The sequence below is a fragment of the Ahaetulla prasina genome, chromosome 1, assembly GCF_028640845.1.
Source record: "Ahaetulla prasina isolate Xishuangbanna chromosome 1, ASM2864084v1, whole genome shotgun sequence".
In the NCBI taxonomy this organism is placed as follows: Eukaryota; Metazoa; Chordata; class Lepidosauria; order Squamata; family Colubridae; genus Ahaetulla; species Ahaetulla prasina.
In genome coordinates this window covers 54,274,622-54,293,860 of record NC_080539.1, presented here as the reverse complement: position 1 = coordinate 54,293,860, position 19,239 = coordinate 54,274,622, and the positions used below count along the sequence as shown (strand labels likewise).

Sequence of the window (19,239 nt, the reverse complement as noted above, 5' to 3'; positions counted from 1 at the left end):
AAGCTAGTGAACATTTTGTCAACAACTATATCTTCTCAGGCATGGGAAATAAGACAGCCATATATTCTTTCCCAGTTTCTCCTGCTCAGATCTGCTGTTCATCCTCTGTCTTGTACAACAGTTCAGAACTGTTGATATTAGCAGGAGCTACAGAGGTAGGGACATAATGGAAAACCCATCTGGGGTGAGAATTGGCAAGAGAAGCCCTGGATATCTTGGCTCCTGTTGCATTAAAAATCTCAAAATACTCCAATTTTGGATTAGGGAAGTTTTCTTTGGATAAACTAAATTACAAAATTAAGCATTTGATATCTTCAACATGTGCAGAGTGGTAGTGATGAAAACACAATTAAGAAAAACACAGTATGTCCCCATAATAGAGTCTTAATTTGAGCAAGGTTCCTGTATTAGCAGATTAATTTAATGTTTGCAAATGTAGTTGCTGTATTCCTTCATTGATAATTTCCAGCCTATGGGGACTCCTATACAGGAATTCTGTGGCTCTTGTAGTTCTTCTATGTTTTACAAAAATTCAGTTGATTCTCAGGGCAGCTAACAAAGCGAAAGGATAGAGTATAAAAACTTAAAGCTTAATTAACATTGATACTAAAATCAATTAGTTATAATGGAAAGCCTGGCAAAAGAGAGCTGTTTTTACAGATTTCTCTAAATAGAGAGAAAAGGAGCTGCATCAGAAATGCTGTTAGAAATAGCAGAATTGTAGGCTTGTGTGTAAAACTGTGTGTCCCTGTGTGGGGGAAATCTGCAAAAAAGCAGAGGCAAACCACTTCTGTGCCACTGCCAAGAAAAATCCGGGGACATGACCATATAGTTAGCAGGAGTTGAATTCAACTCGAGGGAACGTTTACTTTTTATTACCTGCTTAACTGCCTTGTTGAATGTTCTCCTGCATAGAAGCATTTTATTTTGTAGGCTAATCCCTCTCCTGTTCTAAACATGCAAATTTTCTCTGCACAGTAAGGATTTTGTCCAGGTTTTCAACTGCATCACTGTGTGAGGTCAAAAGATGATGGGATGAGGGAGAACTCCATATGATAAATGGGTGTATAAGCCACATTTTCAATGTTAAGGTGACCAATCGTCCTCCTTTGGGGAGGACAGTCCTTCTTTTGTAAGTTCTGTCCTATCTCGAAAAGTGTCCTCCTACATGTCCTTCTTTTCGATATTTGAAGACTAATCTGTAAACCTCCGTATTCGATCGATGCTGATCCGATCTGTTGCATGTGATGTGACATATTTGTATTGACATGATGATTTGTCAAGGCGGCGTATAGTGGTATAGTGCGGTGAGATGAAATTATGAGATGCATGCGCTTCGCACAGGAGAATTGTTTTGAGAGAGTACACCGTGTGCAAGTGGCTTTGTTTACTTATTACCAAAACACGGCATACATGCATGCATTAGACACACTTCTTTCTCAGTGAATATTCAATCATACACAGGTGAGCACAATAATTCACATTTTATTAATTCATTATCTATTTCCAAATATGCATAATTTTATTTACAAGTTTATTCTCTTATGTTATTGTTTCAGTTTTAATAATTTTATTTATTCAATTGCTAATGATTTTTGGAAAAGTGAGAAATCGAGATTGAATGTTGATACTCTAGCTGCAGCACTTGCCGTAAAATTCAATATGAAGGATATTTCTTGTTCAGATATTTCCAATATATTGTTAGAAGATGATATATTCATTCAATGGAAAAGTATTCATTTAAATAAAAATTAATAGGCATGTAAGCACAATTACAATATAAAATGTTATTGTTAAAAATGTTTTTTATTTTGCATTTATCATATTATAGTGTATTCTGTATTATTGTTGTAATCAATGAAATGTTTCTTTTATTTAGGATATTTTTTCCTTCAATTTATTGTGTCCTCCTCCTCATTGTAAAAAAGTTGGTCACATTTTCTATGTCTGCTTTTGCAGCTTCACGGATATTGTTACCAAGACAGCAATGACATCTCAGACACCTTGACTGCCATCACAGAACTAGGTTCACCATTGGAGATGATACAGCTTTTGCAGACTTCTTGGGAGGACAGGTTTCACGTAAGTACAATTACAAAGGTCTAATGGTGCCGTTTTAATATGCACTAAATCAGGGGTCTCCAACCTTGGCAACTTTAAGACTTGTGGATTTCAACTCCCAGAATTCTGGGAGTTGAAATCCACAAGTCTTCAAGTTGCCAAGAATGGAGACTCCTGCACTAAATGAATAGTCGGTAATTCTTGCTTCGTGACCACTCAATCAGCTACATTTCAGAGTTATGATGGTATTGAATGCAGAGACTTACAATTGGTCCGTGTACAGGTAGACCTCAACTTACAACCTGTTGTGTCTCGCCCGCTCCCCCTGCCGCAGCCGGGCCCTCTTATCTCCTGCCGGACGCTGATAGTTCAGAAGAATGTCCTGGCATGCCTCCAGGCCCCAGCCCTGGCACCATGCCCGGATAGGCCGAGCAAGACGAAGGGCCTGACGTGCCTTCAGCCCCCACCTGGCACCATGGCACCCAGGCAAACTGAACAACTAAACCCCTCCCCCACAGCATGTGAACCTGAAGAATATGAAGCCAGATTACCAACAGCTGGAGGCTGGAGAGATCCTCGCTTCCGGAGAATTGAGAGGCGACGTCAGCAAAAGGAAGGGAGGGGCAGGCCTGGATAAGTGCTGAGTCATGGAGCCACACCCCATGGCCTATATAAAGGATCTGCTTTCTGGCATTCTCTGAGTCAGGCAAAGTCTAACTTGGATTGCTGAAGTCATTTCCTGGTCTCCTGCCTGCCTTGAGAACTCTGATAGGACTTTGGCAGAGCTGCAGAGGCACGCCTGATACGGACTTCCCCGACCCGGCCGTCAGCGGAGGAGTGGGACACGACACAACCACAATTGAGCCCGAAATTTCTGTTGCTAAGTGAGACAGTTGTTAAGTGAGTTTTGTCCCATTGTATGCTTACTTGCCACAGATGTCAATTGAATCACTGCAGTTGATAAGTTTGTAACTTGGTTGCTAAGTGAATCATATTTCCCCATTTACTTTGCTTGTCGGAAGGTCGAAAAGGTGATCTCATGACTCTATGACACTGCAACTGTCATATATATGAGTCAGTTGCAAGTGTCTAAATTTTGATCACATATCATGAAGATCTGAAATGGTTATAAGTGTGAAAAAGGGTCATAACTCACTTTTTTCAGTGCCCTTGTAACTTTGAATGGTCATTAAATGAACTGTTGTAAATCAAGGAGTACCTGTAGTTGCAGCAGTTGCACTAGCCCCAAGATCACTTGATCATAATTTAAATCATAATTTAGCAATCGGCACACATCTGTTGCAGCATCCTGCAGTCATGTGATCCCATTTGCAATCTTCACAAGCAAAATCAGTGGGGAAGCTGGCAGGAAGTGCCAAGTCGTAACTAGGTGATGTTGGGCTTTACAACAGCATGCTATTCACTTAATGATTGCAACTGCTGTAACTGCTATTGTGAGTGGCACACTCATGTCAGTGGTTGGTTGCCCCCAGTTTGGACCGGTTCTATAGAACCGGTAGTAAAACTGGCGGGAGGCTCCACCCACTGACCCAAACGTCATCAAAACTCTTCTGCGCATGCACAGAAGCACTTGCACGTGAGCGGGCATGATGTGAATTGGTAGTAAAAGTAAGTAGAACCCACCCCTGACTCATGTGATTCCCCCCACACTTTACAACCATGGCATTTAGTGACAGAATCCCAATTACAGCCATTCACTGAATGCTCAGATTTTTCAACTTTCAATTTCCAAACATTAGGGGTACTCAAATGTTGTGACACGCCTTAGCGATTGTTTACATATTTTAATTACTTTAATATAATTTAGAGGTGTCTGGTAAGTAACTACAAAAATATCATAACTTTTTAACATTTAGTTCGTTTCATTATGTAAAGAGAACCATTTTGCTACCTGGCACTTTTCAGCTGTATTGGGACTGGAGCTCTCAGCATAAAAGACCACTTTGGTTGGGAATTCTGGAGCTGAATCCCCTAAAAACCATTAGGACAGAGACTGAAACAAAAAACAAAAACAAAAATGAAGACGGGATTCCTGGGGGAAATATCAATACATTGGTTCTGGGAGTTATGATGAGTACCAAACATGATGAGTACCAAACGATTTTTTCCCAGAAGGAATAATGTTGTGAGTCACAAGGTAGCTGACACCAACAAGTTCTAGCATGTGTGTTGAGTAGCAAACAAATGATGAGTAACCAGGATAAATTGTTTATATCAAAATGCATTGAGTACCAAATTTGATGTGTTCTAAAGCACAAGATACCACTACATTAATTCGAAGTCACTGTGAGGTAAGTGGGAAGTGACAGAGCTTGTAGACTATGCCAGGTTACTATCCCAGCATTTGCAGTGGGAGAAAGGAGAAAATAATGACATGTGTGATGATGTCACACCAATAATTTTCAAGTTACCTAGCTGCATAACTATGGCATTTGCATGATGATATCATCATTCATTACTGACCAAGACTTCAAAAGCTGTTTCAGGTGTCATGTGCTGGCATTGGGTCTCATTGAATATATAGGTAGTCCTCAACTTACAACAGTTTGTTTAGTGACTGTTCAAAGTTACAATGACACTTTAAAAAGTGACTTATGATCGTTTTCACGCTTACGACTGTTGCAGCATCCCCACAGCCACATGATCAAAATTCAGATGCTTGGCAACTGCCTCATATTTATGATAGTTGCAGTGTCCCAGGGTCATGTGATCACCTTTTTTCCAACAAGCAAAGTCAATGGGGAAGCTAGATTCATTTAAAAACCATGCTGCTAACTTAACAACTGTAGTGATTCCCTTAACAAATGTGGCAGGTATGGTCATAAAATGAGGCAAAACTCTCATTTTAACTCTCTCATTTAGCAATTTTTTTTAAAAATCTCAGCTGTAGTCATAAGTCAAGGACTACCTGTAAAATGAGTACATTTTAAGGAGTGGCTTTTCGAGAACTTTATATTGTAGCAGAACAGTTTGCAACTGACAAGTTTTTTTAATGGAGCAATGTAGAAACCAATTCATATTGTTTCCCAAATAGACACTCATATGATGGAATTGTGTGGCTGCACCATGTGCCAAAGCCATCCAGATGCAGTCCGGAGGTGAACTTCGAAACATATTTTGCGAGACCATGCTGGCACATTGGGTGAAATCAGTTTATGAGAAATTTGTGCGTGTGTGATGTTAACTTCATTTTCCACCCGGGACATCAGAGAGCCAGATTTGTATGCCAAGGACCAAGAAAAAATATTGAGCAAACTTTCCATGTGCACACTTGGCACTCATAGTTGCTGAATCTGTTTCTAATAATGAAGAAAGCTGAAGGCTTTATTGTCATTTTCCATGGTCTCTAACAATAAACAGATATTATTAGGATTGTTCTATTACAAAAGCCATGTGTGACAACTTGGCTTTTCTGATTTCAGATATGCTTCAGCTTAGTTCAGCTTCTGCATTACCTGGCCCATTCTCCTCTTGGCTCTGTAACTCTATTGGATTTCCGACCTCGACAATTTGTGATTGTGGATGGAGAGCTCAAAGTGACAGATCTGGATGATGCAAGCAATGAGGAAACCTTCTGCACTAGCAACAGAGATTGTTTCATGGAATTTCCAGCAAGAAATTTCACTCTTCCTTGTTCTGTTGACGGCAAATGCCAAAGCATGAATGAGAAGAGGAATCTTTACAATGCATACAGGTACAGGCATCCAAATAGAAACCATTAATTTAACAAATCAAATTATTGTTTACATATTGAAAACAGAAAGTAGACGTTAAGGAGGAGTAGCTTTATGTCACAAGTTATTGTACTGTCCTGGAAGTCATACTGTCCTGAAAGATGAGCAGTCATACTCCAGAGACTAAAATAGGCTGGGCAGCCATCTGTGAAGGATTTGGGTTACTAGATCCCACAAAGCTGATCCTGCATTGTGGAGAGGGTGAACTAGATGAATACATCTCTTGATTATGGGGCAGGGCTAGCATTTTAAGACTAATAACAGACAAAGAGCTGGTTGATCTGTGACCCCAGCTTGGTAATGGTGATGTACCAGTGGTGGGTTTCAAATTTTTTTACTACCGGTTCTGTGGGTGTGGCTTGGTGGGCATGGCATAGCTTGGTGGGCACAGCTTGGTGGGTGTGGCAGGGAAAGGATACCTTTAAATCTCCATTCCTATCCCACTCCAGGAGAAGGTTACTGCAAAATCCCCATTTCTTCCCGATCAGCTGGGACTCGGGAGGCAGAGAATAGATGGGGGTGGGGTCAGTCAGAATTTTTACTACCAGTTCTCTGAACTACTCAAAATTTCCACTACTGGATCTCCAGAACTGGTCAGAACCTGCTGAAACCCATCTCTGTGATGTACATGTCTACAAGCTGAAAAAACAGTGAAATACATATACCTTTTGATTTATGACCAAAGTTTCAATGCACCCCTAAAAAGATACTAAGTTACAACCGAGATTCAAAATTTTGACAGCTGGGTGCTGTCAGGTGAACACATTTTTGGCACTTGGCAACTGGCCACTTTTATGGTTGTTTGCAGCATCCCATGATTTACAATTTTTTTTGAAATCAATGGAAATCAATGTTTATTTCCAATTTCCAGCAAAAAGTGTTCATTGTAGACAATGGGTTTGCTTAATGACTGCAACAAAAATGTTGTACAATTGGGTTAGTCACATGATAACCTACATAAGGTTTGGCATGACTTATGATCATAATTCTGGGCTGGACTTACCACTGTAAGCAGTGGTGAAATTCAAATTTTTTTTACTACCAATTCTGTGGGCGTGGCTTGTGGGCGTGGCAGGGGAAGGATACTGCAAAATCTCCATTTCCACTCCAGGGGAAGGATATTGCAAAATCTCCATTCCCACCCCACTCCAGGGGAAGGATACTGCAAATTCTCCATTTTTACACTTCAGAGGAAGGATATTGCAAAATCTCCATTCCCACCTCACTCTGGGACCAGCCAGAGGTGGTATTTGCTAGTTCTCTGAACTACTCAAAATTTCTGCTACCGGTTCTCCAGAACCTGTCAGAATCTGCTGGATTTCACCCCAGTTGACCTACCTGTATCATTTTCTATTTCTTTCCATACCAGAAGTATGTGTTATCCAAGTGTTTAAAAGCTTTTGAAAAGAGACACTTGACCTATCTCTGTAAATGTTTTTTTCCCCTTTTAATTAAAATAGTCTAATAAAAAGAATTCTTAAAACGCTAAGCAAAACCATAGGGATCTAGGAAAAAAAGATATAGGGAAAGAGAACAATTAGAGAGAACAATTTGTACAAGAGCTTGCTACCTTTGTAAACAAAAGGTTAACAATTAAACATGCAGTTATTACTATGATTTTTTTCCTTGATCAAATCCATTTTCTGTTCCTCTAGAAGGCTGGGTCCATATCTACTAGGCTTGTTACAATGTGATAAATTTCATTTGAATATTGATATTTAAGTTTGATGAAGCAGTTACTTAGAAGGCTGATGAAGCCTTTTCCACTGGAGATCTTATTGCAAACAATTAAGGATACTGTTCCATTAGACTTCTTTCCATGAGAAACGGACATTAACTCAAGCCAACAATGCTTCATCCCAGTTAGGTGTTGTTGGCTCTATCTTTCTATTCTATTAATTCAATTCAAATTGGTATTAATACATAATTTGATGGGTAATATTTAATAATAGTTATTAAAACCTTTAAACAAGAAGGTAAAAGCTAACAAACTAGCAGGAGTTAAGGAAGATTTTTTTTTTAAAAAAAAGCCCAACATGCAAAAAAAGTTGAAGAAAAATAGAAAAATTAATACATTAATAGTAAAGAAAGAAACCTGGGACTCGCAAGTTCCTGCCAGCCTTTCCGTCAATTTTGGTTGTGGGAACCCGGGAGGAAGTTACCTTAACAAATCATGAGATTTGCTTAAAATGAAGACAATTAGGACCGCAGAGATTGCCATCGCTTGAGTGATAAGGTCTCACTTTACAACTGCATTCCTTACCAAAGGAAATTTCAATCCTCATTGCCATAGAAAATCACCGACTACCTGTACAGATCATGGTTTTTATTTTTTGCAAAATCCAGAGATGTAATTATTAATTAATTGCATGCCATTAGGTTGCTGTCTATTCCTAGTGATCTTATGGATAGATTTTCTTCATGTTGAATGTGCACATTACCGGAATTTTATTATTCATTGGTATTCCTCAACAGCAATTACCAAACTATTACAAACCTAATACGTTTCATTGGTTTGTAGGTTTTTCTTTACATATCTCCTGCCTCACAGTGCCCCTTCATCCTTGAAGCCATTGCTCGATGCGATAGTCAATGCTACCGGTAAGAACATATAAGGAATATTTCTGTATCAGATCAAAAAATCTTCATGATTCTGCACTCATCAGATGTCTCTGGATTGCACTGTATGAAGAAATACTTCTTTTCTTGAATCCTAAACTACAGGTAGTCCTCAACTTGCAACCACAATTGAGCCCAACATTTCTGTTGTTAAGTGAGACATTTATATTGCCCCATTTTACAATTCTTCTTGCTACAGTTGTTCAATCAATCACTGCAGTTGTTAAACTAGTTACATGGTTGTTAAGTGACTCTGTCTTCCCCATTGACTTTCCTTGTCAGAAGGTTGCAAAAAGTGACCACATGACCTTGGGACAAAGCAACGGTCTTAAGTATGAACCAGTTGCCAAGCATCTGACTTTTGATCACATGAGCATGGGGATTCTGCAAACAGTCCTAACTGTGAAAAACAGTCATAAGTCACTTTTTTCAGTGCCGTTGTAGCTTTGAATGGTCACTAAATGATCTGTTGTAATTTGAGGATAACCTACTCAGTACTGAATTTCTTTGGAAGACCTCTCATTTCTTGATTAGGATGATTCCATTCTTCCCACTTAGTTACTTCAGCCATTCTGAATGGCATTTTTCAACCTCCTAATGATTCTATTCCCTTTTTGTTCTTTCGCATTTTATACCACGCCATATAAAAATAATACCTTTTATTTCATTACTTTCTGGTTGAATTTCAAGGTGGAATGTAAACACAAGAAATTAAACCTCCACTGATATCTACATGCCTACTCCCCCCATCCCTACTCAGTTAAAATGATAAGTTTGTGCCTTCCTTTCCAAATTTCCTGTACTTTCTGTATGAAATTTATTTTCTTCTCTAAGTCATTCCCTCCTCCCTCATTTCCTTCTTATAGGAGAACTTCGATGGGGAATTGATGAAACAGCCATTCATCTCGAAAGAGTTTTGTATATGTACAAGAGCGGCATGTATCTTAAGAACTCAACATGGCCACACAAATCAGGTAAAGTTCCAGCTTTTGAAATGGAGGAAATTTCTAGAATTTTATTTCTCAAAACAGTAAAATATGATGGAAGAATCTGAAAACCATATTTAAACTGATTTCCACAGAAAGTGGGAAGAGGGAATGGAAAGCCTCTATAAAGGCTTCATTTGTGGCACCATAGTCAATAGAAATGCAACTCCATGAAAGCTCTTGTCAATCTGAGTCATCCCATAAATAAAATGTTAATAAGATAAACCTTGGCTATGTTACAGAAGGACTGGATTCTTAAGCTTTCATTGTACTTTAGCTGTAAAATGTTTTATAGTGCCATAAATTATATTCCACTGTAGTGATACAGAAATAAAGCATATGTGTGTTTGTGGTACAGAAGGGGAGGTTTAATAGTTATGTATGTTTATTTCTAATCGTAAGTCACTGCATTATTAAAGTTGGTTTCTTGGAGACTCTGTGCTTTGAGATGATACTGCATTCAAAATATTACCTCAGTGGGTTGGTGGTACAGACTGCAAGGAACTAGGATAAATAATCAGTTGTAAATAGAACTTGCAAAGAAAGAATTATGCATGCTCACTTCCTTGAGTTACATAGAAACTAATAAAACCAACATAAAAATTAAATCAAATCAACCAAGCTTATATTTTCAATCTAATTATACTTTGCAAAATTATTAAAAATAGTTTCCCACAAAACCCATGCCCATCTATGTTTCATCTAGATCAATGTTTCTAAAATTGCATTTTGTGGAAAACTACTGATCTCCAAATAACAAGATGTTCTTGACATATTCTCAAGATCCAAGAAAAGATTTTTGGGGTCTTTGAACCTATATTTTCCCATTGATAAGTTCTGCCATAAACCAATTATTTCTTTAGTGCTCCAAGTTCTGAAGTAGTTTTAAAAAAACCAAACCAGGTCACCTTACTAGCTATATTTTTGGCTGAAAATGTAATGCTTGTTTAGAAGTAGGACAGATTTGTTATTTTTTCATTCTTATGTTCATTCTGCCCTACATCAATTAGAGCGTGCATGAAAAACCACATTATTTTTTCCAAATATATGCATTTTTTTAATATTCCCTTTTCATTATGTACCATAGATACTTTTATAAGATTTTCCCCTAATATAATCTGTTTTCCTGTTATTTTATTCAATATTCACATTTCAGTATTCACTGATATACATACATACATACATACATACATACATACATACATACATACATACATATATATATATATTTGTTTTCTGAGGTTTTCGCAGGTGTTTGTATATAGGTCTTTGGTTATTCGGGTTGTCTCCCGCGTAAAATTGGAAGTGTCTTGGTGATGTTTCGATGAAATCCCACTCATCATCTTCAGGCTTCAACCGTGCTTCTGGGAGCAATGTGTGATTGCAGCTGTTTCTTCCTTTTAACTGCTAGTGAGGGTTTGAACTGATTGGGTGGGAGCTTGGCTGTGAATGAGACTTCGAAACGCCGCCAAGACACTTCCAATTTTACGCGGAGAAAACCCGAATAACCAAAGACATATATATATATATATATATATATATATAGGTCTTTGGTTGTTGGGTTTTCTCCGTGTAAAATTGGAAGTGTCTTGGCGACGTTTCGATGAAGTCTCATTCGTCATCTTCAGGCTTCAGCTTCGTGCTTCTGGGAGCAATTCTGGGATTGCTCCCAGAAGCACGGTTGAAGCCTGAAGATGACGAATGAGACTTCGAAACGCCGCCAAGACACTTCCAATTTTACACGGAGAAAACCCGAACAACCAAAGACCTATACAAACACCGTGAAAACCTCAGAAAACAAATATATATATATATATATATATATATATATATATATATATATATATATATATATATATATATATATATATATATGTATATGTATATATATGTATATATGAATAGATTTCTAGGTCACTGGAATAGAATTAGACATAGGTTTGTCAAGACTAATTTGTCCCATTAATTTCAGATAGTCTACTCTAAGCATATTATAACTGCATCTAACCTTGGCTTCAAAAGTAATAGGCATATTCTACCTCACTAAGATTTTGAATTCTAAAAAATAGTTGATTTCCCTTAATCCTCAACCAATTGATTTTTCAAGATTTGAACTTGAAAGGACAAGTAAAAAAATGTAAAATAGCATATGGTATAAATTAAGCAAAATAAATAATTGTAAAATTGGCCACTAGTTCTATTGTAAATATATTATTGTTAAGTTCATGTATATAAAGTAGAGTTTTTTTTTTAAAGTGGCCAGTTGTTATTCTGTTACATATAAAGGAAATTAATACCAATACTATGTTATTCTGCAAATAAGTTTAAATAGTTTTCATGTCTGTCTCTCTTTTTTGGGAATCTGACAGAAGCATTTAATTTTGTCAATCCAACAAACGAAAGAGAAGAAAATATATTAGAAGTTCGATACACTGTAGGCAACAACCTGGAAAAAAAAAGACTGGGCAGATTTCCAACTTGTAGCTATTTTAAAAACAACAGTCTGTTGCTGTGGTTGAAATAAATGGTCATTAGGACTGATTAAAGTCAGATTGAGAGTGATTCAAGCAAGTTAAAAAGACGAAACCACTGCCCGATTTACCTAATTTATATTACATTGTAGTCCAAGAATTTGACTGGTTAGAGTAAAATGGGCTTGCTTACTATTCAGATAGTAAAGATAGTTTTTAGAAAGATTTGCTTTCCGTTCAATACTTGCTCTTTTAATAGCGTGCTTCTTAAATAGGGCATTCGTTCTTATATGTTTACTTTCTTCTAGTAGCCACAAAGGTTGAGTTAAAAATAGTTTAAGGAGCAAAGGAAGCAGAGCTAACACATTTTGCTGGCCAAGATGGACAAGAATCTACCTTTTCTATGCAAGCTGATAATTCCAGCATCTGAAATAAAGTAGAATTTTACTCTGATTCTTGGGAAAGGGCAGAGCTCTTGTAAGGACAGCAGGCTATCTTAAGGAATAGCATTAAACCGCATGACCTAAATAACTCGGTTGCCTAATACATTTACTATTTTCAACACTTCAGTATCTGCTATGGTTTTTTTAAAAAAAAAATCGCTTCCTTCTGCTTATTGTTAGGAACAGTTCAGAGATGAAGGATGTCAGGATTCTCTTAGAGAAAATCAGAAATGTAAACTGCAAAGGCAATGATTCAAAGAAGCAGATCTGTGTTAAGTAACTTTATTGTAAAAACTAGGAGAACTGTTAATAAAGAATCACAGTTATTGCTAAGTATAAAATGCAAGCCCTATTTATAGGAAAACTAAGAGCCAATTTTTGCTTCTTTTTCTCCCATTGGCATAGACCAGTGTTGGCGAAACTTTCGTTTTCTTGCGTGCTGGCCTGCGTGCTGGAAGTGGCATGCAAAACCGTCCCGTGCCGAATGTGCGGTCTTGCTGGCTCCTGTCGTGTTCAGGTGCCGGGTGCCGGTTCGTGTATGCCCGATGGACTGCCACAGTTCCGGGGTCCGCTGGCACCGCACATTTGAGCACAGGAACATGAGGAGGAACCGACGAGGCTGCGCATTCGGCATGGGACTGTTTCACGTGCCACTTCCGGCACATGTGCCATAGGTTCGCCAACACTGGCATAGACCATCATAGTTTTGAGTGGAAGGAATGATTAAAGTTTGCTCCATGTTACTGTAACAGACTAGTCTGATCTCAAGCTGTTTATTTCTGACATTGCCAGAATTACTTCTAACCAAGAATCTCTACAAATTGCCTTTTGGTTTCCTTTATTAGCATTATAAGGCATTTTTGGTTTGGTGTCCCCTGATTACTTTGCAAAATGTAGCTCTGTCCTAAACAATATCTAGTTCCTAGTAAATTCATCCTAGTTGATGAACAGGAAAATCTGTATCTGCATGATAGTACTTAGATGACAGGGGTGTCAAACTCACGTCGTCATGGCGACGTCACATGATGTATCGGGGCTTTCCCCCTTCACTAAACTGGGTGTGGGCGTGGTCAGCTTGTGATGCAACCAGCCTATGGGCTGGGAATTTGACAGCCCTGCACTAGCAGCTCAGAGTTCAAGTGTTGGCTCCTGTATTTTCTGACCTTGGTCATTTTCCTACAGACTTTTCATAACCAAGGTGATATTATTTAGCCTTGGTAGTGAAAGATTCGTAGGAACACATCCACACTCAGAAAACACCAAAATCACATCACTCAAGACTATTGGCCTCCATACATAATAACATAAATATCAAAAAGAAACTAGTCAAATTCTCTCTGATCTAATAATTTTCTAATTTTCTCACCTCTAGAAGAACAATAAAAATGGAACAAACTCCCTAGTTTGAAAGTCTAATTACCAGTTTAATATTGGTCTGCCATTTGTGAAAACCTGACCCAATAGTCCTATTAAAAACTTCAAATACACACAGCGTCATACAACATTTGGAAAGAGAAGGAAAACATATGCAATAGCTATAACCTTAGCTACATATGTCTCACATGCACATATAAACAATATGCCATTTTTAGACAAAACTCATAAAGGGACCTTTTATGCCAAATGCTAGGGGCCATATGAAGCAATGAATGCTTTTATGCTTAGGCATTTTTATTTTCTCTATCATGATAACAAGCAAAATATGAGCAGAAAAATCTGTAAAGAAAGGGCTTCTTTTATTTAGTTGGTGGGCCAAATTGAGGCTTAATGCATTGATTTTGGAACTTCCTCCCATTAACTCTTTTAATTCTATGCATATATTTAATCACATGCCTCAGATAAATTTTTCTGTGGATTTATAGTATAAATAAAGATATCTTCTATGGAGCTATAGAAGCTATATATGTACACTTGCCATAGGCGTATAGAGCTGCGGTGGCGCATTGGTTAGAGTGGTTAGAGTGCAGTACTTCTGCTGACTGCTGGCTGCCAGCAGTTTGGCAGATCGAATCTCACCAGGCTCAGGGTTGATTCAGCCTTCCATCCTTCCGAGATTGGTAAAATGAGGACCCAGATTGCTGACTCTGTAAACCGCTTAGAGAGGGCTGCAAAGCATTATGAAGCGGTATATAAGTCTAAGTGCTATTGCTATAGTGATATTTATGTGTTTATAATAAACCTCTGGGCTAATTCTTAAGGACCCTTTTCATCCGGCAGCTCTTCTATTTTCTAATAATCTTGCATCAATATCTACTGTGTGTGTCAAGGCTGCTAGCATGTGCTGATGGGTTTATGTACCCCCTGGGTCTTCTCTTCCAGTCTGTGTAGCACATTTCAGGCAGAGTATGTTTCTTCCATTGGTTGGTTGCTTCTCTGTTCAGCCTTTCAGTTGTGTTGTAGTTAGTCAAAGCATAGCAACACTGAGCAGAGCACAAATAATACTGTGTTGCTTTCCTTCATTGGGTGTCCTGCCAATTGTCAGCCAGTGTGGTCCAGTTGACAGAATGCTGGACTTTAACCTGAGTTCAGATCTTAGCTCAGCCATGAACTCAGTGGGTGGCCTTGAACATATAATTATAGTAATGTGAAAGACCAAGGCTGAAAGTCTGGGGTGAGAAAAGGCCTGGGTTACCCAGCTGTTGTAAGAGATCGGTCATACATGCAGGGGGTGATGAGCATTGCAGATTGTCATACTTGGACAGCATTTCATTAGAGAAGGCTGAATTAAAGGGTATATACCCAATCCCATTATCATTATAGTGGGGTCTCGGGATTTACTATTCAATGTTTATAGAAAATTATTTCAATATATTTTTTAGCTTTATTCAAATAAAATGAATACACACAGACACTGAAACCCCAACAGGTTTCAATTGCGCTCCCCCCCCACCCGCCCCCCCTCTCTCACACTCTCTTTCTCTCTCTCTCTCTCTCACTATATATATATATATATAGGTCTTTGGTTGTTCGGGTTTTCTCCGAACAAACACCCGTGAAAACCTCAGAAAACAAATATATATATATATATATATATATATATATATATATATATATATATATATATATATATATATATATATATATATATATAGGTCTTTGGTTGTTCGGGTTTTCTCCGAACAAACACCGCGAAAACCTCAGAAAACAAATATATATGTATATGTATATATATATATGTATATGTATGTATATATGTATATTCATAGGTTTTCATGGGTATAGGTATGTAGGTCTTGGCATATTCGGGTCTTTTCCCGTGCAAGATTGAGAGCAACTTGGTGACGTTTCGACGAGGTCTCACTAATCATCTTCAGGCTGGTGCTTTCGGCTTCGTGCTTGTGTGAGCAAAGCATGGTCAGAGCTGCCATCTCTGTATAAATACTGGTGGGGAGGTGGGGAGTGTTGCTGTGAGTGGGTTGGTTGGCTGTGTGGTAGCATCTTGATTGGTAGATGGAGTGGGTGTTTGCAGATTGGTCGTCTGTTTCATAGCATCCTGTGTGGGTGTGGTCCAAGTCATTTGTTCCTGAGCTTTGGTGCTGTGGCCTCTGGAGTTCTGTGTTTATGATGTCTTGAACAGATGGTTGTGATGCACTATTCCAGGTTTTGGTTTGGCTCCGATTCCGAGGTCTTGTCATGTGTTCCTGGTGTGTGTCAGATTGGTTTGTGTGGGGATTGGAGGGGGACGCAGCAGCCAGTGGTGCTAGCATGGTCTGGCTTCTGGATGGTGGTTGTTTCGTCTGTGGGATGGGTCAGTTTTGAAAATTGACACCGGACCCAGGATAACACACAACGCCACCACCAATCATCCTCACCAGATTATTAAACTATGGCTCCCATCATCCCTAGCCAACATGGTCAATAATAAGAGAAGATGAGTATTGCAAGTGAGTGGCACATGACCCAAAGGTGCTTTTTTAAAGAGGCAACTGGACGTTCTGGTTTTTCTTTGAATACATTTTGCTTTTTATCCAAGAAGTTTCTTCAGCTGCCTCTTGAAAAAAGCACCTTTGGGACAACCATGACCTGGATGTCTGAGAATCTCCATAGACATTGAGCAGCACATGGTGACTCATATCATTTTTTTCAGAAAGGAATACTTTCTCTGCAGCAGTTTAGTTTGAGAATTTTCAAAGGGCTGCTAAAAAGTCAGTATTTTTTTAGTTCACTTCTAATTGCATGTATGTTTGATGTTGGAGTTTAAACATCTCCTCCCTTTGTAGTGTTTCTGAATCTCCAGTTAACTTTTATTAAAAATGTCTAATCCTGTTTTAATGAGATTATAGTTCTGAAGTTTTTGAATTTCCAATAAAATGGGTTTTGTTAGGACCAAATTGCAGTTTAGCAAAGTTTATATAAATACAATAAATCTTTTCAATCTTTACGTTGGTTAAGTAGAGCATAACAGGCAGATCCCCCACAGAGCTATTTAAGAAGTCCTGCCCAGACTGAACCCTAATCTGTGCTAAATTCAGCTGCAACCTCTTGGCACTTTCCAGCTGCCTCTAACCTCTTGTCGTACAGTGTGAATTTATTTTCTTCACACACAGTTTGAGCTGCCATCTCCTCTCAGCTGGAGGAATGTTAGCTTCCATCAGATCCATAAACAAGAATCTTCAAGAGAATTTTGAATCTTGTGAATGTTCAGTTATGAATACTATATCCACTATTGAAACTCATGTGGAAAAAATCTCTCTCTCTCTCTCTCTCTCTCTCTCTCTCTCTCTCTCTCACACTCTCACTCTCACTCTCACTCTCTCTCTCTATTTCCCCTCCCCCCTCTCTCTCACACACATAACACTTCTTTCTTTTTCTTTTTCTTCTTCCTCTTCATCCTTTTTTTCCTTTCTTTCTTCATGAAATATTTGGTAGTAGAACACATACTGTTCTGATATTTAATGCCTAGCATATCCTCACGTCTGAAATCTGAAAAGCTGTTGCCAGTCATCCTAAAACTGATCTAGAATATGTTTTTATAGGTGTATTTATTTAATATATAGAATATATATGTGTGTGTGTACCGTGTGTGTGTATTCTTTTGAGAGCAGGCATCAGAATTTCATTTTTTTAATGTGTGCCAGTGTGTTCACAGAAAAAAGTGACAATAGAGGTTATATCATCTAATATGATCTCATCTCATCTCACCTCATTAATGACGGTATAAAATAAATCAATATAAAACCAACATAGGAAACGGAATAATTAGCATAATTATTAAGAGAATAAGTAAGATAAAACATGTAATAAAATGATAATTAAATTAGCGATAAAAGGGTCTTCACTTAATGCCAAAAGTACTATCATGCTGGGGAAATCCTCTGTCCTTAACTGGGGTGATGGTATAAAAAGGACCCAACACATTCAAGGTTGCAAGAATGGCATATTTCTCTGAACTCCTTCAACTTTGGACATTAGCAATACTTGCTCTTTTGGTTCCTGATGACATTCTTTCTGTTTAGAAAGTCAGCTGACATTTATATCACTTGGTGCAGGTCACTGAATCTCCTATAGAGAATGAATTCTGCATGCTGTCCTCTCCCTATAGGCTACTGTATTTCCAAAAAAAAAAAAAAAAGAGGGAGAGAGAGAGAACAAAAGCTGCAATGGGAATGAATCCAAAATCTATGCCACTGCTGAAAATTTGTCAAAAAGCTAATGGAAACAGTTGGTCTAGGGTTTTCCCCAAGCATTTCTTTACAAATCACTTTGGAGAGAGGAGAACTTAAAATAACAAGATTACCGGTTTTGTGGAGCTCTGGAGAGAAGAGGTGATGGAGAAATTTAGGAGGGAGGGTTTGAGGCCCCTCCTCTGGGGAACAATGGTGGCGCCCAGCTTCCGCCTTCACTATGAGAATCTTGATGACATCACTTCCTTCGGCTTCCTGGTTGACTAACTGTACTCTGGACTCGTTGCTCCTGTGAGTGCCCCTGGTGGATCCGGAGGAAATTATAAGGATACTGTGCTTGCCTGAGGATTTTAAAATTTTTTTTAAATGGCAAAGGTCAGAGACCAACTGCTGGAGAAATGGAGAGAATTCTGGAAAAGTTATCTAATATGGACAAGAAACTGATGAAATAAGAGCAGAAATTGTGACTATCCAAAAGGATTTAAAGGATACTCAACAAGTCTCAGCAGAAAATAAGCAGAAAGTGGAAGGTCTGAGGGTGAGATGCGGCAGTGCAGAAAAGAGGGGAGACGACAAGCAATGCTGTGCTTGGACTACAGATGGATAAAATGTCTTATTTCCTTAGGTTTCAAAATTTGGAAGAAGTGGACCAAGAAGACTTGAGAGATGTTGTGACTAAACTGTTGGGAGAATTTCTTGGGAGAGGTGTTGATTTTATGAATTGGGATGTGGATCGAGTTTATAGAGTTAATTCACAATATGCACGCACGCATGCAGTTCCTAGAGAGGTTCATGTCAAATTTGTGAAAAGAGAGACGAGAGATGAAATTCTTAGAAAACATAGGAGTGGGGCACTGACTTATAGGGGCAGGGAGATAGCCATTCTGAGGCAGATTCCCAGACAGGTACGTGAAATGAGAAAGAAATATTATTTTTTATCAAGCAAATTGTACCAGAAGGGAGTGGGCTTCAGATGGCTGATGCCAGAGGGATTGATGATTTTCCGGGAGGGCATTACGAAAAAAATTAGTACAATTGCGGAGGCTGCGGCCTACGTGGAGGAACACAAAGCCCCCCTGGATTTAGATGACCCAGGAATTGAAGAAGGGGAGGTTATAGACCATGGGGCGGAGGCGGCTGCCGCTGTTGCGGCCCTGGAGTTGGGTCAGGCTGAACCCAGAGTTCTGAGATCCAAAACTAGGAAGTGACAAAGATATTTGGTATTGTGTTGGTTTTCCTTATTCTCTTTCGTATGATATTCTGATTATTCTTGACCCTTC

General features: G+C 38.6%; 1 protein-coding gene across 2 annotated transcripts in view; it reads left to right on the top strand.

Annotated features, from left to right (window-relative positions):
- The window catches only part of PKDCC (protein kinase domain containing, cytoplasmic), a 123,821-nt gene that overhangs the window by 17,147 nt on the left and 87,435 nt on the right, over positions 1 to 19,239 (top strand). For both annotated transcript variants that reach the window (XM_058165251.1, XM_058165252.1), the window contains exons 2-5: positions 1,960 to 2,082; positions 5,505 to 5,776; positions 8,338 to 8,417; positions 9,302 to 9,409. In XM_058165251.1, coding sequence (XP_058021234.1) covers positions 1,960 to 2,082; positions 5,505 to 5,776; positions 8,338 to 8,417; positions 9,302 to 9,409 — 583 coding nt within the window. The remainder of the gene's footprint in view (positions 1 to 1,959; positions 2,083 to 5,504; positions 5,777 to 8,337; positions 8,418 to 9,301; positions 9,410 to 19,239) is intronic.